The sequence below is a fragment of the Syngnathoides biaculeatus genome, chromosome 6 (genome assembly GCF_019802595.1).
Source record: "Syngnathoides biaculeatus isolate LvHL_M chromosome 6, ASM1980259v1, whole genome shotgun sequence".
NCBI classification, from domain to species: Eukaryota; Metazoa; Chordata; class Actinopteri; order Syngnathiformes; family Syngnathidae; genus Syngnathoides; species Syngnathoides biaculeatus.
The window spans coordinates 33,397,926-33,422,644 of record NC_084645.1 but is presented as its reverse complement, the minus strand read 5'-3'; the positions used below and the strand labels follow the sequence as shown (position 1 = coordinate 33,422,644).

At 41.9% G+C, this 24,719-nt stretch overlaps 1 protein-coding gene across 5 annotated transcripts in view; it reads left to right on the top strand.

Moving 5' to 3' along the window:
* Positions 1 to 24,719, top strand: part of megf11 (multiple EGF-like-domains 11) — a 126,243-nt gene that overhangs the window by 50,489 nt on the left and 51,035 nt on the right. For all 5 annotated transcript variants that reach the window (XM_061821595.1, XM_061821594.1, XM_061821596.1 and 2 more), the window contains 3 exons: positions 1,334 to 1,426; positions 24,251 to 24,497; positions 24,584 to 24,704. In XM_061821595.1, the coding sequence (XP_061677579.1) occupies positions 1,334 to 1,426; positions 24,251 to 24,497; positions 24,584 to 24,704 (461 nt within the window). The remainder of the gene's footprint in view (positions 1 to 1,333; positions 1,427 to 24,250; positions 24,498 to 24,583; positions 24,705 to 24,719) is intronic.

Here is a 24,719-nt window from a genome sequence, read left to right as displayed (position 1 = left end):
ATACATTGTGATTTCTGGATTTTTCTTTTTAGATTATCTCTCTCACAGTGGACATGCACCTACAATGAAAATTTCAGACCCCTCCATGATTTCTAAGTGGGAGAACTCGCAACATAGCATGGTGTTCAAATATTTATTTTCTTCATTGTATATGATGGATGGAGAGCAGTGGTTTTCAAACGTTTCATACAAACATTTGCCCATCGCGTATCATTAAAACTTTGACGTGTCGTAGCGCCTCTTCAATTAAATAGAGAGTACAAAGGCAGGGCACAATGGACAACTTGTCAATCAGCGACATGGGATACATTGGAGAACACTGTGATGGTGACCAGTCCTGGGTGTTCCGCCCTCCCCAACAGAAATAAATCAGCTGGGATGGGCTCAAGTTCATCCCTCACTCTAATGCTCTATAGAAAATGGATGACTGCAGTATTTCTCAACAGCAGGAGACAGATGGAGCTCCCTATCAGACATCGGGCCAGATCAGAGTCAGGAAAAAGCCTGTGTGAAGGGAATGCCCATAAATACGAAGAGAAGACCAGCACGCCGTTGCAGCCCGGCCGGCTGGCAGAGCGGCCACGTCGGTGGGGGCAATGTTCCCGTCAAAGCCAATGGATTTATACTGAATAGAAATCAGAACCTGCTCATTTCGCAACTGAGTTTTATGTGAAGGCCAAAGCTTGTGGGATCCATATGGAACTTTTGAAAAAGTTACTTTTAATTTTACCTGTGAAAGGTTGAGTCGAGTCCAGTCCAGTCCTTGTTGTGAGTGCACAGTATTTGCAACCATGTGCAGCACAATGAGCAGGCCTCATTTATTTTGTACCACCCGTACAATGAAACCCCCCACCTCGGACACTTTGCGCCAATAGTTAAACGTTATTATTGGGTTTCCGCGCAAAGGAATGTGCCATTTTTACCTATTGTTGAGGTTTAACACTCATTTCATTCACAAGTATTACATTCCGGTGCCGATGTTGCCATACATTCTTTTACCTGATTGCAGGACATTTTGTCACATTGTGAAAGCTTACATAGTTGCATCAATATTCTCATTTGCTTATGTAAAGAGATGGATGATGGAGGAGATGGACAAAATTCAAATCTTTTTGTCGTAACTCTTATACGGGATCTCTGTGTGAAGTCATTTTGATCTTTGATTAATCTACGATGTTGTTAATGTCTCATTTTAAAAAAAGACGATATAGATATATTTGTGCGGTCATTATATGGGTTATTACAGTGTTATGTTGTTTTCCAGTCGTGCTTGTGCGTAACACACTCATAACCTACACTGGCGCTCACACGTGCGCGCTCGTGTGTGTTGCAGCTCTGTGCACAGAAGAGTGCGTCCACGGCCGCTGCGTGTCTCCTGATACCTGCCAGTGTGAGCCAGGATGGGGCGGACTCGACTGCTCCAGTGGTGAGTGCACCTGCCCCCCCCCCCCAAAACCCCCCAACCCACCTCCTCCCCACCTCCACCTCCCCCTCACAGTCACTATTAGTTACTTAGACTCATTTCTGCCTAAATGCCTTTCACAGCCTCTTAGTTTAGAAGCATTTGCCTCAGTGTAAGCCAATCGCAAAGCTACTTAGCTTTGTATCCTTTCTTCTTTGCAAACACAGCCAATGGAGCAGGTAAGTCCCAATGAATTCATTTTCATTTGCTGGAAGTGGAAGTGATACGCTTGATGACTCTTAACGGATGGATGGATGGCTGCAGCCCCCCCTGTGTCTCACGAGCGCTCTGTTATGATCTTAGTCACGATTAGACTGCTGCCTGTGACTTGTGGCCGTACGATGATAAATCAATGCCGAGCTCTAACAAGCCATAACGTCGCTCTTTCGATTTTTGCGGGTTTTTAACACGATTTGTAAAATGGCAAAAAGATGGGAAGGCGGAGTGAGGCTTATATGCTGTACAGTCAGATAAATGCCAGATACTCACTGATGCCACACAGGAGGAAAAAAAACAAACAAAATACAATCTATAAATGACCCTATTGTAATACGGCCATGCCTTGAGACACAAGTTTAATTTGTGCTGCGTGTGACTATGCCTGTAACTCAAAACACTCCTCTGAAATTGTCTTTCCTCACTGAAATAAATGGATAAACAAACAACATTAACCCGTTTTAATAGGAAAAACGTTCTCCATAGTATGTTATAAAAACGGATCATAACATAGTTGAATGTAGAGCATTAAGCACTACTTCCATCTTGATGGGTTCATGTTGGCTGCTGATGGGGTGAGCAACTTGGCCACCAGGGGACAGTCTAATACAGTCATCCAGACAAAAAAAGAAGTCCACTCAACTACTGTAAATTATTCAGATCGCTGCAATAATGTTAGTTTTTTTTTGAAGAGGATAATGAACACATGGCTGTGAGTAATGTTGTATTGTCTAAATGTTTTGCTGCACCATTTGTGTTTAAATATCCGCTCCGCGAGTTATATATATGCTATTCATTAGCCTGGCTATGATGTTTTGCATTGTTTGTTAGCATTAAGCTAGTGGAATTAAAGCCAGTTATTTGGTGTTTTAAATACAAAGGATGTTATTTTTTTTTTTTTAGTTTGACCGTACTTGTTTTATGTTTAGTTTGACAGTAAAGTTCAACTTCGAGTGGTGTTGAAACGGTTTGAAGATTATTTTTGATGAATTATTCAGTATAGCAAACTGCTGCTTTTTAGTTCCGTTCACTGCCACCACATAGTGCTCGAATTTCCAGTGTTTTGCGGACAAATGAAGGAAAAAATCATCCGTGATTACTTGTATCTCAAAATTCAAAAGTTGGTAAGTGGTTATGTCGAGGAACAACTTTGTTTGGGTCTGCAGAATAGACAAGAATAAACAGATTTTTTTTAAGATGATCTCATTTTGGAGGTGACACTAGTCAATGTTAAGTGAAAACTGCTCAACAATAAACAGAGTATTGACAAATTTGCATTTAGAGATTAATAAAGCAAATGGATATTTAGAACAAAGGCCATGGTTTGATGCTTCATATCAGATCAAAACTGTGGGTTGATTTGCAGTTCCTTACAAATGCACTTATACATTGAGGCAATAACCTTAATTTATCCACATGCTGCCCAATGCACTTCTCCATAAATGTGACTGCTGAACGTTGCTATATTTTCATTTACTGTAACACATCTGCCAACATGTTTCCCCACTGTCTTTCAGTCACATTTTACCTCTACAATCTCTTGTTTTTGCTACTGTAGGTTTTCTGTTCAGACTAGCCAATGAGATAGTCTGAGATTAAATACGAGAGCTGGATCGAAATAATCAATTGAGGTATTAATTTTCGTGTTTATAGTTTGTATTGACCATTATAAAAACATCTCATTATAAAAGCACTTTATGAGCTGTGACGTTGCGAAATTTATGAACAAAAGGCAAGCCACACTGCCAACTAGTGTCTTGGTGGTGTAACTGCAGCGCACCCCTGCCTCACAAGAACAAAACCATACTGTAAACTCACACCACACATTCTCAGTATACAACAATAAATCAACCTGTCACAATAAAGAATGAGAAATTACATCAGTAGTGTGAGTGTATGGATCTATGAATTTTCATTAGCAAGAAAGCCATTCCCTTATTAGCAAATGGGTGTAAATCACCTGCTCCTGCATCACTGCAGACTTGCGGCGGGTTCAGTGGCTGCCACTCACCCCCCCTCTCCCCGCCAACACACAAACACACACGTATGGATGAGGTGGCAACAAGGAAGTGCGTGAGGCTTCAGGGGGTCCCCCAGGAGACTCGCGTCCCACTCTCGATTGGTTAGAGGTGCAGTACAGTGTGCAGGTGCTTTGCTAATCCAGTTTATTAAAAGACTTGAGCACCGAGACAGACGCATTATTCATGACTTTGGATTTCCATCGCAGGCGCTCTTCCAGGTTTTTCATTTACTAGCTTTCATCTGTTGAAAATGCGGAAAGGCTGCCAATCCTTAAATTAAATCTGCCCTCCTTTTTGTAGTGTAAATGGCCTGTCTTGCTTTTTCTCCATACTTTCCCTGGGAAACATACACTCGGGGGGGATATGGGTACTATCAACTCCCATGTAGTTGTATTATTTGCTCTCACAGGCCACAAAGTACACACAGCATTGTTGCCATACAACACTGTCACGTTTGTTTCATTGCTACATTCTGTTTGAGGACAACTCGTATAAAAGCCGGTTCTCTGTTTTCATTGTTGGGGAGAGGCCACAATGTGCGGTGGTTCCCATAATGAGGAATGTCTGAATGTGATTAAGAAGCATGTCACCCAGGCTTGGAGATGAAGTGGGATGTTTTAGCGGACTAAAGCTGAAGTGACTATCTTCCAGCAAGTGATTTGCCACCCAATCAAAGGCTTGGACCTGGTTTGTGGAGCAGCACCTGGCAGGATACTGTTTTGTATATGTGTCAGGTGGTGAGAGGGAAGACTCAAACTGTTTGTTGGGGCAGCAAGGAGAAGGCGATAAGCTTAGAGAAATTCACAAAGTTGCCTTGCGGCAGAAGATATAAGATTTTTATGTATTTATTTTTTTTTAACTTTCCCACCTGGTAGGATCTACCTGCTGATGCCAGAAAATATTTCTTCCTCTCCCTGGTCTTGAATTCAGAGTCCCACTGGGACCAGGCCTGCCTTGTGATCTGTATGGAGTCACAAGGGATTTCTTCCACAAAAATTACTACATACATACTGTAATTTCCGACCTGTAAGGTGTGACTTTTTTTCACACGCTTTCAACCCTGCGGCTTATGCGGTGATAAGGCTAATTTGTGCATTTTTTTTTTTTCTAACAGCCGTAAGGGGGGCACTGGAGCGGAAAAGGTAAGTTGTGAGACTGGTAGAATATATGTGCCGAGGAAGTGACTTTTACTGGTCCAGCTCTGTTAGCGCTATGCTAGCGAATTACTGCCGTGTCTCAGTAATTTTTACCAGTATGTATTTTTTCTTTTTTTAACCGGCCCTGTTAGCGCGGCGGCGCTAGCGTTAAACTCTCTGTGTGCCGTCTTTCTTTGTAAATATCTCTGGTTTCAATGTGGGCGCTTGCCGCTGTTACACAGCTGCGGCCTATGTATGTACCAAATGTTATTTCCTTTACAAATGTACTGGGTGAGGCTTATAACAAGGTGCGGTCAGTAGGCCGTGAATTACGGTACTTCTACAAAAACTATAGCGAAGGACACAACTGTCACAGTTCTGCATTTAGTTTTGAGTTCTCCTGACAACCTAATTCATGATTATTACTGGTTTGTGTCTCGTTTTTGTGCACTTGAACATTATTTTGCGTTTCTACTCTTTGTTCACAGTGTAGAGATTTAAAAAGTATTTTTGTTTTGATTCTTGTCAACAAAGCTTGAGCTTTCTCCTATTTTGATGTATTTTTTCATGCAAAAAGGTACTTTTGTCTAGTTGCTCAACAGCTATATTTGCTTTGAAAACAGGGTCACTGCTAATTGGGGGGCAGCCAGCAGGGGTGCAGTGGAAAAATCATTCAGTTTCACAGACCTTTATCTTCAAATTATTGATGAATTATCCAATTATCCAATCATCGGTTTATCCATGTTTCCCAAAGAAGAACAACGATGGTTAGAATAATTAAAAATGTTTTCCATTGGATGGCAGAAGGTACCATAAACCTGTGTATCCATCTTTTGCCATTCATACAACAGAATAAGTCTTGGGTTCTACATTTGAGGTCAGCTTTGTGTTCAATTGAGCCCAGATCTACTTCTGTGAGTTCATTTTGACAAGATCATCGTGATTATTCATACTTTTTGTGACATTTTTGTCTTGTGGTTTTCTGTGAGTTTGTTGGTTGGTGGGTGCCTTGGCTTAAGTAAGATTTGAAGAACATCGCAATATCTGTAGGTGGGGTTCTCTTATGGATTTGGCTGGTTGTTTAGTCGTGCATTTTCTGACTGCTGAGCTGTTTATCCTCACGAGGGTCACGGGTGTCCTGGAGACTATCCAGGCTATCTTATCATCAGCAGGAGGAGAGGTACACGCTGAACTATTAACACAGAGCCAGACCAAATACATGCAGCGAGAATGTATTTCGGAAAGGCTCCTGTGAGGATTACCCCTGGCGCCCGTGAACAATATTTACACATTATTCTCAGAAGTGCATATAAACCAGATTGTTGCCCTCCACTCCCACAGCACCAGGACATTGACATGCATCACCCTCAGACCTACAGGATGCAAATTACACCCTCCGGGTGCGACTTGCATGTGCAGGAAGACTCTCAAGTAAGTTCCTCAGCCCCTTTCCTACGCGCACACACAAATTCTGAAAAGGGATCCATCAAAATCAGAATCTGCTTTATTAGCCAAGTATGTAATAACACATAAGGAATTTGTCTCCGGTAGTTGGTCCTCTGCAATACAATTTCATCCCGAAACTAAAGATCTGCCCTTTAAAACATAATCATGCTCCATATTGATTGACAACTATTTGTTGGCTTTAGTCGAGGTACGCACAGCATCACACTGAAAGCTGTTTTGAATATTTTGTCCCCCCATGTTAATGTGTGAAAACACATTTTGGAGAGATGCAGTAGCAGTAGTTAAAAAAAAAATCGATACACGAAGAATTATCAGGAGGATTGTTTATAACGGAAAATATTTTAAACACCCGGAGAGTTGGGGATGATTGAATAAAGTTAGGTTGCTCTAGTGTTATTTTTACTCAACTTCCACAGCGTGGTTTCAGTTGCCACTCACTGACGATTTGAATGCGAGTGTGGACGGACACCTGTCTGTCTCCATATGTGATTGATTAGCTACAAATACGAGGTAGAATTCGCTTGTAAGATCCAGCACTCAATAACAACAGCAACATGGAACATGATGAGCTAAGATGTAGAAAATAAATTGATTTGAAAGATGCTCTCAACTTTAGTCTATTCCATCCATGCGTCCATTTTCCCAGCTACTTATCCTCACTAGGGTTGTTGGGAGTACTGGAGCCTATCCCAGCTGTCTACAGGTCAGAGGCGCGGGGTCCACCCTGAACCGGTTGTCAGCCAATCGCAGGGTACATAAAGACAAACAGCCGCACTCACAATCACATCTGGGGCAATTTAGAATGTCCAATTAATGTTTCACGTTTTGGGGAGGAAACCCACACAGGCACTGGGAGAACATACCAACTCCACACATGCGGGGCTGGGATTGAACCCGGGTCCTCAGAACTGTGAGGCCAACGCTTTACAAGCTGATCCAACATGCTGCCACTTTAGTCTATTCGTGTTCTATTGTACTATTCGACATTAACTCTCCATTCAGTCCTCTCTAGTGCATTTTCATAGTACATTTGAATACTCTAATAGAAGTAACAGCAGTCAACCACCAAATTGATTTACCACATTAAACTGTTCAGTTAAAATTATTTCTGATGCTCAAAGTGCAATTTCACTGTTTAGTTTTTATGACCAACTAGCATTTGAATCTTATAACGCAAGCTTTTTGTGTTCCAAAAGTTATGGCCATTGAGAGTGTATTTGATGATCATTACGGCAAATAAAATCGTTTGCATTCCTCATTAGACAAACGCGTAGTAAGGCACGTCTAATGACAGCGATAACTTAGAACAATTTATTTTGTACCAGTTGTTGTGGGTTTTTTTTTTGTTTTTTTTTTTTTTGTATTTCACTTTTGTTTAGTGTTATTTCTCCAGGGAGAAGTAGTAGTATATCCAAAGCGCTTTGTGGAGTGCAGTTACAACTCTTGGTGACGTGATGCACGATAGGGTGTACGACCATATTTATTATTGTTAGGAGACAATTGAAACATTCACATTTAAAAGTTAACAGCGCTATTTTGCGTCTTATGTCAAGTCAGTTGAAGTGGTTGTTTTGGTAGATTTTTTTTAATTTAATTTAATTTAATTTTTTTTTTTTTTTTTTTATCTGGTTGGGCGGGGCATTGCCCCAGAGCGCACACTGACTCTACGCTCTGCTCTGGAGAGTTTTGTGCCATCCCATTAAACAGGATTTATAGCACCCATGACCTCAATACTTCATTAGCTTTGGGAGACGTCCCAAAATGTCTGTGTACGTTTGTGTGTTTTCATACATGGGAGGGGGTTGGGGGTGGGGGGGCGTGGCATTTACTTTGTCGATGATCAGAACGATAAAATCATTTAGAGGCATGGTATTCTGGTGGCTGCTGTCGCACCAGTGTTTGTCATTCATTATCCAGTAAGGGAGCATTTGAGAGTCTGCATAGATGGCCCGATTTTAAGGCCATTTAAAATGCCTCATCTGCTGTCCTTAAGAGAAGGTCAGCGCATCTAAAATAGCAGAAATGCCATGATGACAATTTAGAGGCCCCGTGTCTCTTGAATTCTAATCCAAAATGAAGCTCATTTTTGCAGCCTGAAGTTTTGTTTTTTTTGTTTTTTTTCCTGGAGCCTCAATTTTTTTTCCTTTTCCGATTTGCTGTTTACACAAACTCATACAGTATATGCTCCATTTTACTGTTGCGGGTGGTAAAGTTCAGACCATGGTCTTCAGTGACCTAATCGACCTCTTCATAACATGTCGCATAGTAAAAATGCAGGTCATCTATTTGGCATTAAAGAAGAGGCACTTTACATATTTGAGGATGAATACTATTCTTAATAAAGCAAGAAAACCGTTCCCTTTATCTTCCACTATATCACTTCCAAACAGCTCAAAAACTCCCAAAAGATTGTAGTATTTACATTTAATCCAACAACATGATAATGTAAAAACTTCAAATAAAATGCAGCATACTGAAAGTAGAGACATCCTTTCTTTTCTCCGGCCTTTATTGAGTTTGCCATTGTGTCATACATGCTGCTCTGAAAGTGCCTCAAAAATGATTTTTGCGGTTGAAACAAGCCAAAAACCAACTATTTTGGGTCATGTAGCCTTCCAAAGTCCTTAAAGTGCAATTGAAAATGTTCTTTTTAATTGTCAAACATCGCCCTCCTCAGTAAATCAATCTCACGAGCATCGAATCAGTGGTAAACAATTATTAGCTGAACCAATCGCAGCGCGGACATTTGCCGGCAGCATTCTGCGCAGAGTGGTGAATCTACAATCTGATTGGTTGGGGAAAAAAAAGAGGACCATTTCAGCGTTCTGTTGACTGTGTGCGTTTAACACATGCATACAGAATTTGAATGCCCTTGGGCAGATGATATTTTTGTAGCAACACACAGAAGCTGGAATCTGTTTGGACAAAAACCATGACAGGAAGCTGGGGAAACAACATGGTGTGAAATGAAGACAAAAGAGTAATGAAAATTAACTATATATTGTTTTATATATCATTCATTACATACAATATTACAATTTCAAATTATATAATAAATTTTAAGTTGTAGTTGAGGTTAAGTGCTTTTGATGGTGTTTAGGCTAGCAGAGAAAGCTCTCAAGGCCCTCACTGCATACCACTGCCATGCAGCATATTGCAATGATGTTCATAGGCTGTTCAGGTTGGAGCGCTTTCTAGAATCTTCTTGTCTTCAAGGTTGTCTAGTCATCAGTTTCCAACTCTTTGCAATGGAACTGGGTCTTTTCATAACTTGGTGCATATTTTTCACTTTTTGACTGCTCAAGCCTTCATGACACGCACACACACACGATAGTTTTTGTGATAAGGGGGCAAACACACGAGCGTTTCACAATGTTCGAGGAATTCAATAATGGCTGACGGGCAAAAATATTTTTTCTTTTACTGTTGGTACTTATTAAAGTGCTCTCAGGCACACAATTGTAAATTGGGACTACTGGTCAATATCAGCGCATAAACAATGAAACCGAACAAGTCACGTGGGCCCACAGATCTCTTTTTATTTCCCTTCATGTGTCATCATAAAAAAGAACATAAATATCTGTTACTGCTTTCGCAGCAAGTACTACAAATTTCCATCTATGCTTATCTGAGGTAGGGAAGCCCAGATTTCAATGTTTTGATGTTTATATATGCAGGGTAAGAAGCTGTGACGTCAGATGAGGTTCCATCTGGATGTGTTCCAGATTGCGCGTGTGGCAGCAATTTACATAACCGTGTAACACAGCCATCATGATCACCGCTCAGGTTCTCAATTACTGAGCACTTTGTGTTACTGTAATGGCCTGCGTTACCCTGAGAACTGAAGACAAATCCTGTGTCGAATTTTATTTGCACAGACTGTCTCGTTATGATACAGTCTCTCAGGAACCTCCTACGTTTAGGCTCTTCGTCTGGGCCTGGTCCTCTTGTGGCTGTGTTTGTGTGACCTTGCTTGATTCTGCATTTGGGGTATATTAGCAGTCCTCCTCGGATCCCCTCCAATCTCCTGATGTTTAACCCTGCATTTCATCGCAGTGGTGCAGTGATTACAGGCCATCCTGAGGTACATCGATTGTCTTTCTCCTCCTAGGCGAGCCCCACACAATGCTGACGAATGAACTCGTGGCCCTGCCAAGTCCAATTAACTGTCAGTGCCGCATCGACGGGCTCTTCCGTTTGTTGAAAGTGAAGAAAAACAAACTTTTAATCAAATTTGCCTCCAGGCCCCTGGGTATTTGGAGTGGTAGTTTGCATTCCGCGGTGCGCTCCGCCAGCTTACATTCGTGCTACCCTCTCAGGTAGTTCTGTTGCATGTGGTGGGCCTGCGATAGCACGGCACCCTGCCCCTTTTCCATTATCTCTGGCTGACAACTCATCCAGCATCTTAATCATGCACAGCCACAAAGTAGGGGAACAAAAGACTGAATGTATTAATTCATATTTGCATTGTTTAACATGCTGACACTGAATTACCTCGGCGCCTTGTTTATCTTTGGTGGGAGTTTACGGCATTCTTTGCACAAGCACAGAGTGCATGTCATTGTTTTGAGTATCAATGAAATAAATCACTGGTTGATCAGTAAAAGACAGGTTACAATCTTGCAGAACAGTTTTTTTTGTTGTTGTTCAAAGTATTAACATCTCCACAAATCCCCTCTGTTAATTCCACCAAGGTCGAGATAAACAACTGTGTCCTGCTCTCCTGTGATTAGAGTAATGCAGACATTACAAGGCCTGAAATTCAATTAAATTTTCTTTTGCCACAGAGAGAAAAAAAAAAGGGGGGGGGGGACTTTTCTGCAATCTACTTTGGACATTCCAACTCGAGTTTCTAAATAAATTCTGAATATATCGGATGAAACACAAAACGCAAAAGTAATGGAACAGCTTCCCCATTACACGTTGAAAAAAAAAAAAAGTCATTTGGTTCTCACATTTACCCCTAAAAATGCATTTGAGATGACTGCGAGATTTTGGAGTGTGTCTGAGAATTTTGTGAACATTTGTGAGGATTTGAGGGAGTCTAGCTCACAGTCTCTGTTGTGGTGTTAAAAAGTTGTTTGAAGGTGTTGAGATCAGGGCTGTTCTGCATGGAGCTCATCCTAGCAGGCATCTGTGAGCCTTGCACTTCTAGAATAGAAAGGAACCCCCCCACCCACCCCCCCGCCGCCTCCGGGTGTTTGAAGCAAAGCATTTCTGTCTTAATACTTTTGTCTACGGCATAAAGGTAACTCCCTTGAGTTATTTGCACAACCAATGTGAGCAGCTGTAGTCAGTCGGAGCTTAGCATGTCCTGATGTCTGTGTGTAATTAATGGAGAATTTTTATCGGGTAAAAGTGATGACTTTCCACTGATTCTAAAATCAAGAACCCCACCCTCCCTCCTCCCTGAGGTTTCTGAATTGTTGCTATTCCCCTCCCCGGCCTGCGGATCAATATCACAAGTGCTCGCATGGACTCTCAAACATGAATCCACATGGATTTTTTATTTTCATTTTTTTACATTGTCTCCCTGTTTAGTTTAATCAAAAGTGACCAGTGTTTACATGTATTGATGTGTTGTTTTTTAGTATTTTAGACACTCTTCTTCCAATGTTAGTAATCAATCACAATTGAAGGTTCATGCTGACATCTGCTGGAACGTCTTTTTTTTCCCAGATGACGCAATTCATTTGTTTGAGGCCTCTTTTAATCTAACTACAGTATGTTCTCTCTGTTTCTCTCTCAATCCACCCCTCCCAAACCCCCACACCCACACCCACACCCACATGCACAAACATAAAACTCCATAAGTTTACTTCACTTTGACTTTGAGACTGGAGAAAGAATTATTCATGGGCTACGTGACTTTCAGAACGAGGAAGAACAACAATGCGTTCGGGGCCAGCGGTTCATTTGACATGAACGCCAGGTTTTCCTCATATTTTTGGCAGGGGGAAAAGTCTCAAAAGAATCTACTTTTATCCTGGAGAATTATTGTAGATTTTTCATTTTTTACGATCCGTCTATCTACGGTATGTCTTCGTCAGTCACTGTAACACACTGAATTGTGTTAATTTTCATTAAATTTGAAGGAATGCTTTTTAGAACACGTGGTAGTATTTCATGTGATTATTCCTGACTGTGTATGTCATTTAAATGTTAAAGAATAATATATATATATATATATATATATATAATATATATATATATATATATATATATATATATATATATATATATATATATATATACCTCCACAGTCAACCTGACGGTTGCCAACAAAACATCCTTATCATTTCACTTTTCTCACACAATGTAATATACTGTAATTTGGGACTTGTGGTGCCCAGGCATGCAGGAACTCAACACAAGAATTTATGACTTTATAACGGCCATTTGCATAATGTGATAACATTAAAAAGCAATTATCCCTTAATTTCTGTGAGGCCCACGTCTCGGTGTTTAGATTAATTTGGTAGGTTTGGGGCGCTACAACTAATTTGCTTGTGTGCTCTGTGATGGACGCGTCTATAATCTGGCACATGGCAGGTGTATTTAATGGTTTGGCTAAAGAAGAAAACGATAGCTTTCTAACATGAGGGAAAACGGTGTCATTGACCACTGACCTCAATGTATGTTTTGATTATGCCGGTCCGTCGGGTTTTCGCGTAATTGTGAGCGACAAATGTGAACAAAGAAAAATACGAGTGCGACACAGCAGTTTCGTCTGAGATGTTTCCATTCAGCAGTTGAGCTCAAATAATTGCAAAATTAAACAGAAGGCACTCTGTCGAGTACAGCCCTCTGCTGAAATTCAACCGTTACACCTCGCAATTTGCGCTCAAACTGTGACCCGAATGAGAAGAGGCAGTATAGAAAGTGGATGGATGAATGGATTTGTGCTCATTCTGCGAGCAGGCCACTTTCCAGTTAACAGAGGATTATCTTGTAAGACTTCAAGGCTTTAGCATTTTATACTCCATTGTGACTGGAAGAGAAAAGAGAGTTGCACCAAAATTATCAAAGTTTTTTTTTTTTTTTTTTTTTTTTTTTTTTAAAGTTTGCCTGCCGTTCGCTCCCAGTCATTGACCTCATATTCGAACCAACAGACAGGAATCGCTACCATTTTGTATTTTGAACGCTGTGCTACATGCAGCGAAAATGATCTTTCCCTTGGCTAGTGCAATGACATCGCCACTTTAAAGCGCTGCATTGTGAGCGACGACTCATCCAGAGAACGGTGCAAAGGAATTATATACAGCACTTGCCATTTTTTTCCCCATATCAATTTGGCGGAGTTGTTAACGGCAATCTTCTGTCGTGTCTCAAATTTAGAATGCATTTGTCGCTATGCACAGAGTTTCAGAGCGTCTTTCATCAAGTACATGGACCAACGAGGTATTTTGGAAAACAGTAGGACGAAAAAAGGGGGCCCAACATTTGCACTTTTGTTTTATTAATCATCTCATGACGCTGGTGAGGGTGTGCTCTTATTGATATTCTATGAATGAACATCAGTCTCCGCGCTTTGACACCCCCCCCCCCCTTCGTTGACTGCTAATGCCCTGTGGCACAGTTGGCTCCATGCTAATTAGAATTGATAATTGAAAAAAGGAAATCAATATGTGTAAAGTGGGAGTGGTAAGAGTTGGTTTTATCAGGTTGATGTTTGTTTTTTTTTTTTTTGGGGGGGGGGGTGTTGGAGTGGTGTGTGCTGCAGCGCAGACATGACTTTGTTTATTGCACTGCAGTAACTGTATGGGTGTGCCCTTTGGAGATAAACATTTAGCCCCCTGAAGGCTTTTGGTTGTTGTTATATTAAAAGAAAGCAAAAGGTCTCTGCAAGACTAGGTGTTATTACATAACTATAAATGCCTGGCAGTCAGTTTTGACGATGTGATGATGACAATCTTAGAATAAGCGTGCGGCTACCAGCGTGAGTTTCTTTTCTCACTCTGCTTGTGTTGTACCAGAAAACTTTTTTTTAAGAACCTAAAATAGTATTAAGTTGTTTGGAATTGATCAGAAATGTCGTCCTACAGGAGCTAAGTGATGTAGTCATCACTTTGAATGATTTAGATAATCAGCTGTCAACCCGTTTGTACCGTTGCACCTGCAAGGTGCCTTCAAAGAGCGAGGACGCACGTTTGGACTTAACAGTCCGAGCAATTTGTCTGACACGTCTTCTCCTTATGTTGTTGACTTGGCCCTCATGCTCATCAGTCCTCGGGGGCGAGGAAATACGCAGAGGCCTCAGAGAAGATGAATTAAAGGAGAACAAATAACACGCCCAACAACAGAAGCCGCGGCAGGCTGCTTCTCCAATCTAGCGGAACCAGCCCGATGACTATTGGCAGCTTTTTATGTATGCTTTGGAAAAACATTTATCAGGCTAATGGCAAGCGACGTGTCCACGCTGTTCCGTTTCACTATTGCGGCTAATATCAAAACATCAAATGACTGTGGTATTTGTGATCATCACTCGCATGTGAATGAGTCACGCGCAGCACCAGGTGCATGTGATGAAAAATGGATATTTATGTAAACAATGCTAGACTGATGGCTGCTTTTGGTTTTTGAAAATGTCAATTTCTCAAAGCCACTTTGAGAATAACAAGTGAGGGGTTTTTAATGTGTGGACCCCTCAGGCAACCTAAAATTGTGATTGCTGTTATCATTATTTTTATTATTGCATTGGTGCTGTGTTACAGTCCACTTGGGCATAAAAAGAGAATTATAAGTTACTGTCGTTCTTATTTAACAGTTTTAAGCCACATTTAAATATCATCCAGAAATGAAATATCAGGTTCAAATCAATTTCATCGGTTAAATTTCAAGTGAATTGCTTTTGTTTCTGCTTTTTTTTTCATTCCCTTTTTTTCATGTTCAACACATCTGAGACCATGCAGCTTTCACATAAGTGTCCAAAAATTGATTTTTACATGAAATATTATTTTGTAAAAAAAAAAAAATTAAGTTCCTAATCTTAAGCCTGTCGTACTTTATATATATTGGTCATAATCTTTCAAATCTTACAGTAATAAACTTTACAATGACAGAAGTTACAATAAGCATCCATTTTTCAAATTTATGTGTAAATAATTTGTAAAGTTGTCTCAGAAAAGCATACATTAGTAGAGGCCACACTGTTCTTGAAAACCACATAAGGTGGAACGTGAGTGAGTGCTAGGAACTAAATCAACATTATTTTTGCCGTTTTACTTTTGTAGTTTGTTTTTCTAATGCTGCTGTGCAACTCGCCTGACGTTAAGGCTTCATCCACATTGCTTTGTGTAGCAGTTGTTTACCTTGTATTTTTAACCCCTTTACAGACACATCCAAAGTCATGCTACATGCAGTTGTACTACTACTGTATACATGACATGGATCATATACGTGCCCTATTAAAATCAGTAAAATATTCTAAACGCCCTCTCCTGAGGTCTTGATTAATAGAGAGGGTGTAACCGACCTCCAACAGTTTTTCTTCCAAAGTGGTCCTGTATTTGGCTCCATTCATCTTCCCATCAATTTTAACCATCTTCCCTGTCCCTGCTGAAGAAAAGTAGGCCCAAACCATGAGGTTGCCACCTCCACGCTTGACACTGGGGATGGTGTGTTCAAGGTGATGAGCTGTGTGGCTTTTACGCCAAACATATCGTTTTGCATTATGGCCAAAAAGTTCGATTTTGGTTTCGTCTGACCAGAGCACCTTCTTCCACATATTTGGTGTGTCTCACAAGTGGCTTGTGGCAAACTTTAAATGAGACTTTTGATGGATTTCTTTGAGAAATGGCTTTCTTCTTGCCACTCTTCCATAATGGCCAGATTTGTGCAGTGTACGATTGATTGTTGTCCTGTGGACAAACTCCCACCTCAGCTGTAGATCTCTGCAGTTCATCCAGAGCTTGGGAAATCTTTTTGTATCCAAATCCGGCTTTAAACTTCTACACAACAGTATCTCGGAGCTGCCTGGTGTGTTCCTTGGTCTTCATGATGCTCTCTGCATTTTAAACAGAACCCTGAGTCGATCACAGAGCAGGTGCATTTATACGGAGAGTTGATTACACACAGGTGGATTCCGTTTATCATCATCAATTAACATTGGATCATTCATAAATCCTCACTGAACTTCTGGGGTGAGTTTGCTGCACTGAAAGTAAAGGGGGTGAATAATATTGCATGTCCCACTTTTCAGTTTTTAACATGTTGACAAAAGGATAAAATATCCAATAAATTTCGTTCCACTTCACGATTGTGACCCACTTGTTTTTGATTCTTGTCTACAACTTTTAATTTTAAATCTTTATGTTTGAAGCCTGACCTGTGGGGAAAGGTTGAAAAGTTCAAGGGAGCCGAATACTTCCACAAGGCACTGTATTTAATATATCAGAATCATCTTTATTCGGCAAGTAAGGTTGTACCCAAGGAATTTGTCTTCAGCCGCATGTTGCAGTTGAATTTTAAGTTAGCGGTTTAAGTTAATCGCAAGGGGGAAGAAGCTGTTGGAACGCCGGCTAGTTTTGGTTTGCGTTTCTCGGTAGCGCCTACCCGGGGGAAAAAGTCGGAAGAGTTTGTGGCCAGGATGTGGAAGGTCTGAAAGGATTTTGTCGGTACTTGTCCTAGTTGGCATAGCATGCAAGGTCCCAAAGGTGGGGGGGTTAGTTAAGCTGATGTTTCATTTGGGTTTCCCAAACTCCCAACAAATAAAACATGAAACGGATGGTGTGCCCTGTGCATTATCTGCAGCCATTAGGGCCATAAATGTAACAAAAGTGAGATAAATGTATGACTTGGGACAATAATCACTTTCCCTGTCTTAGCAGTCCTGATGACTCACTTTATCAGGCTGCATGATTTACTTCGTGGGCTGTGATGAATAGATGATTGTTGAAGAACTTTATCGAATTCCCCTGCCACGTTCTAATTAAGATCATTGTCGAAAGAGTGCACATTGCGCTGTCAGCTGAATTACACACAGAATCGTATCATTCTTCCTAGAAAAATTATGATATATTTTAACGTGGAAAGCCTGCCTCACCGTGTTGAATTCATTGTGACTGTGTTAGCTCTTCATAAAGCAATAAATATAGACACTCATCAACACCATAATGACAATAAAGGCTTGTTGACTCCCGGAGGTCGTCGTTTATATGACACACCGTGTGAATCCGGCACATGGGCTATGGCTGTTGCTTAAAACTGGCTCTAGATCTTGAGCTCGAAAGCACTTATTTGGTGACATTTCACTCTTATGTGAGTTGGCTGTGTAGGACAGCTTGCTCATAGACACATTTTCAGAAAACAAATAAACAATGCAAGCCATTATAATGTCCCTTTTCCAGAATGCAGTAGAATAAATTTCATATGTCCTAGTTTTCACGTATTTCAGGTTTCATCTCTCTATTTTGTCCCATCCCAGCTTTTGTACATACTTTTGACGAGATCTTACGCCGGTATTAACTCCCACTCTTCTGAAAAGACGTTTTACAGTGGATCTGTGGAATGTGCACTGTTGTTGGAACACAAGAGAGGACCTGCCTCACTATCTCTGTACACTCTCTGGTGCAGCCGGAAGGTTTTCGGTGGTGTCCATGCCATACTTCTCCGCTCATGTCTTTACGGACTTCACCTTGTGGACTGTTCCATCCAAAGTTGAAAGCATGGAATTATCCGGAAGTTCTTGCAAAGATAGGGGCTTTTTAAAGGAGTATGCAGTTTTAAAATGAATGTCCTAGTTTTCATATAGTTCAGGTTTTATCTGTTTTTGTCTCAGCTTTTGTACATACTTTTGACTGGATGTTACGCCGCTATTGCCACAATTTCTCATTTTTTGTCCTGTCAATTTTTTCTTTTTTTTTCCTCTTTTAAAGCTATAATTTTTATTTGGATGGAGTGTAAGGGGGAGGGGGCGGAGATATTTTTTCAAATGTTTTTGGTGCTTGGCATAATTCATCCAACTTATCCTATATCCTCTTGTGATTATTACTGTGCATTTTGACTTTAGTCATTCTTTCTGGAATGGACTAATTATGAAAACAGAGGTTCCACTGAAATTCCATCAAAGTTGCAAACGCTGCTTTGCAGCAACCTTGCCGACAACCTTTCCGGACAACCTGCTTTTAAAGAGTTTGACTCATCCATTTTGACCTCAGCTTGGAGAGGCTTCCGGCAACTTTGTGCGACACCTCCTTATTATAAAATGTCAATCAACCTGTGCCAGGAGGCCATGCTCAGGAGAACTTATGAGCAAAGTCAGCTGCTGGAAGTTGTTTGTTCTTAATCCCAGTGCAGCCCAGTCACTCATCTTGCCAACTCTTGAGCGCACTTCAAAGCTCAGCACCGGTGCCACCGCTTTCTTCGCTCGTGCTTTGGACGTGAGCTTCAAAAGTTTGCCATTGGCTTCTTCTTCACAATGCAATCTGTTTTGTTCCAGCCGAGGAGATTATACCCAGCACCTTGGGATTGTTCTTCTCCCCCGTATGTGAGGTTATCCGCATCCTTTCTCTTTTGCAATATGAGCTCTGAGAGTCCAAGGTGGTTTGTGAAGTGCCCGCTCGTTAGGTAGCCCGACCTGGGTCGGTGAAGATAATGGGTCGAATTGTGAGCCGCGCTGGTTTGAGACGCACCGTCAGACTTGTTGCCTGCGCAAAACATCTCACTAGGGGCAAATCGTCACGTCACTCAATTTATCCACGCTGATGTTCTCGCGCTCGTGTTCTCTTGGTTTGCCTGCAGCACATCAGCTCTGACTTCTAAATGACGGTTAACTGCTTTCAACGCGGGCGGAAGTTAGATGCCTGGGCAAAGTTGGATAATGGGCTTTGCTTTCTGTGCGCTGAGGCTTCCAAATGCAAGCCAGAGACGGTTTACAACTTCAAATGGTAACGCTGGTTGAGCTCTTAAGCAGCAGAAAAGGAAACAATCCAATTTTGTGTGATCACCTACAAGTTTTTGAGAGATGCTAATGTAATGCGCTCTAAAGCGGAGTCTCGAAATGCAAGTTGATGAGCTGTCTGATTTATTAAAATCTTTGTATGAGGGGATGCTGTTGATCCAGGGGAGCCATTTGATTCTTAAAAGGCAAACTAATATGCAAACACATTTGCCAATCAACCTACGCACTGTTTTCTTGCAGTATTCCAAAAGAAAACAGTCACTGTAGGCATGTCAAATCGACATCTGGTGCTATAGCCCCAAATAAGGGTTTTATGCAATAATGCAACAACAACAATGGCAAAATGTAACAATTATAATGATGGCTGATGACTTGTAGTTTATAATAATAATGTTTTTGCAATGTGAAACAAAGTTGGGGGAAATTCTGAATAAAAAAATTCATAGTTTAGGTCTTATCTTTACATCAGATGTAAACTTGGATTATTGCAACTCTCTGTGTGATCTCCCCCAAAAACTCACGTCAAGCACTACATCTTTTCCAGAACTCTACCACCTATATTATAACAAGGAGCCCCCTCCAGTCGTCGCTTCACTCCTGCCCTGCAGCAACTCTGCCGGCTCCCTGTCCAATACCGCATTCAATATAAAATCTGCACCTTGAAGGCCATCAATAACCTCGCCCCACAATATCTTGCAGACCTCCGTCACATTTCCATATCCTCCCGCTCGATCAAATCTACGTTCAACTCACTTCCACATGATCTCCCAGATGCACTCATGAACCCTCTTCAAATTCAAACTAAAAGACACACACATTCCGAATTGCCTATTCACTTTAATATTTCCCTTATCATTTGACCTTTTGTTTTATGTTCTATTTATTGTTTATTCATTCATTTTCCATACTGCTTATCCTCACTAGGGTCACGGGCGTGCTGGAGCATAGCCCAGCTGACTCTGAATAAATGGCGGGGTACACCTTGAACTGGTCACCAGCCAACCACAAGGCACATATTGACAAACCAACAATTCACACGCACATTCACACCTATCCGCAATTTAGAGTTTTTCAATTAGGATACTGTGCGTGTGTATGGGATGAGGTAGGAAGCCGGACCAAATCCATGCAGGTTCGGTGATAACATGCAAACTCAACACTGGCGAGGCTGGATTTGAACCTGCATCTTCCGCACTGTGTAGCAGATGTGCTAATCAGTCGTGCACCATGCCGACATTATTATTATTAGATCTAATGCAAGCATTGGCAGAACAGAATTAAAAAATAAAATATTACATATTGCAAATAAAATATTACATTCAGTATTAATAATCTATTTATTTACTTTTGATGGCAACAGTGTTTGATGTCTTAACCCATTCATGGGCAGGGTGGGTCCATGTGTACATGAGGAAGCCATGTTGGGTCAGGAAGGAAAAGGAAATAACTCCATGCTAACTTTGACCGATAAGATCCTCTCCTGATACCAAATCAGGGCTTCAGATTAAAACACTTAAATATTTTCATGTACTGAAGGATATAATGCGTGAAAATAATGATGTCCCAAAAATGGAACGCTGCCCACGAACTTGAACTTACCATGTTAAAAAGCTACTCCCAAACTTAACCGTTCTTTGTAGTCACTACCAGCTCATTCCTAACTCGCAAAAGTGAGCCTTATTGTAAAGTGTTAGAAATAATTTAAGAAACCCCAACTTCTGGAGCACAATGCGTAAGTGTTTAGCACATCATGCCTTACAGGCAGGAGATCCAGGTTTGACTTTCCATTGAAAGATCTCTATGGAATTGGCATCATGCTAGGGACTTCACCAAGCACTGCGGTTTTCTTTCACACCCCAAACCATAATTCTCAGGTTAATGGGAGACTCTAAATCAGGTGAATCCATACATCCATTTTCTGAGCTGCTTATCCTCACATGGGTTGCTTGAGTGCTCGAGCCAATCCCAGCTACAGGGTATAATTGGACAGGAGGTACACCCTGAACTGGTTGCCAGCCAATCAGAGGGCACACAGATACAACAGTCAGTCACACCTATGGGCAATTTGGAGTCTCCAATCAATGCATGCTTTTTGGAATGTGGGAGAAAACCCACACAAACATGGGGAGAATATGTGAACTCCATACAGGCGGGGCCGGTATTTGAACCCTGGTCCTCAGAACTGTGAGGCTAACGCTCTAACCAGTTACCCCACCTTGCTGCATATAACAAACAATGTTGGAAAAATGTGTACTTGAAATATTCCTGCAAACTCTACTTTTAATGTCCTAACTTCAAACACTCAACCTCAAGAAATTATTTAAGATACACATGAACCCAAGTAGGAGCAGATTTACAGTGTGTTCACTCAGTACAACCCATGAGCCACGCTCCCTCCTTTCAGCGCGGCCACAACAGCCATAGGAGCCCAGTTCTATGACCACCGTCTGGGCGGGCCTGTCTGTATCCGTAAAGGGAATGATGATGTGTGCGCGGAAAAGCACGCTCGCCGGCAACCATGAAATAGGCTTCATGAGTTCCCACATTGGCTGATCACACCTCTGGCGAAGCGAACAAGACACTGGCCGCTGAGCCTGCAAACAATCAATAGTGGAATATTCACCTAACAGGCTGCAGAGAAGAGACGTCAAACTGTGGCTGTACGGGAAGCAGTAGAGCAGGTGTTGATGGAGATACATCAGGGTATAACAATCACTTAAATCACCGCTGCGCACTCTCAAGAACAATTAGCTTTGCGAGGCAGCCATCAACCTGGCTCTGGGACAATTTCTCTTCACGTAAAAAATGGCTGTTTATTTAACATTGAAGGATTTGCTCTTTTGTTGCAGTTTGCGAGTGTATTGATTGGCTCGAAACATACGTGCACGGTGTGCGAATGTGCTTGTTTTACACCACTCCCTAAGGCCCCGCTTGGTTATGTCATCAGGCTATTTACTTGAGCCCACATAAAGCAGCAATTTTTTTAAGTGTTTAAGAGCGCGATTTAGGGGGGGGATAAATGTCCCATCCATTCGGGTAATGTCTGCTCAATTACTCCAATGAAGTACAATTAGTTTGGCAAAGTTGTAAAAGGGAACAACTTGACCGTCAATACATTTTCATCAGCTGGCACACTGGTTTCACTGCTCGGAGACTCATTTAAGGCTGTTTTTATGTATTCTATACAATGTATATCAGAATCAGTCTCTCCTTTTGGAGCTATAACAACTCCCACTCTTCTGAAAAGACTTTCTACAAACTTTTTACAGTGGCTCTGTGGAATGTTCACTGTTGTTGGAACAGAGAGGATCTGCCTTACTATCTCCGGACACTCTCTCTGGTGCAGGGATTCCCAAACAGTGTGCCGGGGTACATTAGTGTGCCAGGAGCGCTCTTCAGGTGTGACGTGGGAAGCAATTTGATGTAAATTGCTAAAAAAAAAACATTTATTTCCAAGAAATATGTATTTTTATTCATCTGTTTATGCCAGTGAGGTACAATGACAGAACCAAAAAATCCTCTTCTATTAGATGGCAGGAAGTACATACAGTAATTAATCGATCCATTTTCGGTGGCATTTACTTTCTTGGTGTGCCATGGGATTTTTCAATCATAAAATATGTGTCTTGCCCCTCTATAAAGGTTTGACATCTCTGCTCTGGTGCATCCGGAAGGTTTCCGGTAGTGTCCACGCCATACTCCGCACATGCCTTCATGGACTTCACCTCGTGAACTGTTCCATCCAAAGTTGAAAGTGTGGAATTGTCCGGAAATTCTTGCAAAGATTGGGGTTTTTTTTCAGCGGAGTTTGCAGTTTTAAAATGAATGAAAATGTCATCACTGGGGATTGTGTTGGTGAGCGACACTTGGTACAATAAAGTTGAGCAGACAAATCAACGACTATGACGCAGTAATCTCCTGTAAATTAGTCCTTTTTCTTTTTTTACATCTGACCAAAGATGACCCCCTCACCGATGGAGCGTGATACGAGATATATCTGATAGTGGCATGTGGTTGTGAAAAATGGTCACAAACAATGCTGCCCAGCTTCTACAAAATAGCAGTGCTATTGAGTTGTCGTTACCACTGAAAATAAACCGCTAGCCACAGTTGCTACATTGGGACTTATTTCTAGTCGTGTTAATATAACGCTAAATAAATCAGTATGAAGTTTTATTTTATGGAATGTACAATCAATAAAAATAAATCTACTCCTAGTAATTTTTCGGCTTGCCCCGTTAGGGGTGGCCACAGCGGAACATATCTGATGAACGCTCATATTTGTTTGGCACAGTTTTTACACCTCTTGGAGAGTTGAGGCCCCAGTGACGAACTCATGACCCCTGGTTTACCAAACCAATGCTCTAACCGCTGAGCTATGGGGCTTCTCAAAAATAAATCGACTAATAATAATAATAAACATCCATCCATCCATTGTCTTCCGCTTATCTGAGGTTGGGTCCCTGATGTAGTAGCTTTAGTAGGGAAGCCCAGACTTCGCTCCCCAAAGCTTCTTCCTCCACCTCTTCCAAGGGGATCCCGAGGAGTTTCTAAGCAAGCCGAGAGATGTAGTCTTCTCCAGCATGTCTTGCGGCATCCCCGGCGTCTCCTCCCGGTGAGACATGCTTGGAACACCTCACCAGGGAGGCATCCATGCGGCATCCAAACAGATGCCCGAGCCACCTCATCTGGCTCCTCTCAATGCGGAGGAGTAACGCGGAGGCTGTACTCTGAGCCCCTCCTGCATGAGCGAGTTCTCACCTTAAAATCATCCCTCCTTGAGCAGTCACCTTCCCGTGGTGGAGGGATTTAGGATTCTAGAGGCTAAATTCTCTGGGGCTTCACACCCCTGATAGGGTCACCAATGGCAAACAGGTCTGAGGTGAGGGACCAGACTAAGCATGGCTCCATAAACCCCTATGATGAGTAAAAATAATGGATCTAGGTTTACTTTATTGCAAATAGCTTGCAAATTCACTCATTAACATGCTGGCACGACTTATTTTTTCCCCCTAGTCAATCAATTGTCGCTTGTGTGCGCCTGCAGGTTGCGAGAGTGACTTCTGGGGACCTCATTGCAACAATCGATGCCAGTGCCAAAACGAGGCTAAGTGCAACCCTATCACAGGGGCATGCGTCTGCACAGACGGCTACCAAGGATGGCGCTGTGAGGAGCCCTGTGATCCCGGTTACTACGGTAAGGCTTGCCAGCTCCCGTGCCAGTGTCTCAACGGAGCCACCTGCGACCACGAAACCGGAGAGTGCATCTGTGCGCCGGGCTACGCGGGCGCCTTGTGAGTGGCGACGACATTTGACATCCTCTTATTTCGGTTTATGTGAATTGCGTTGAGTGTCTTACTGTCGACTTGTGTGGTGGCAGCTGCGGAGAGCGCTGCCCGTACGGCAGTCACGGCCCTCAGTGTGAGCAAGGTTGCCCCTGTCAGAATGGAGGCACGTGCCACCACATCACCGGGGATTGTTCTTGCCGCGCAGGGTGGACGGTAGGTCGCCTGAGT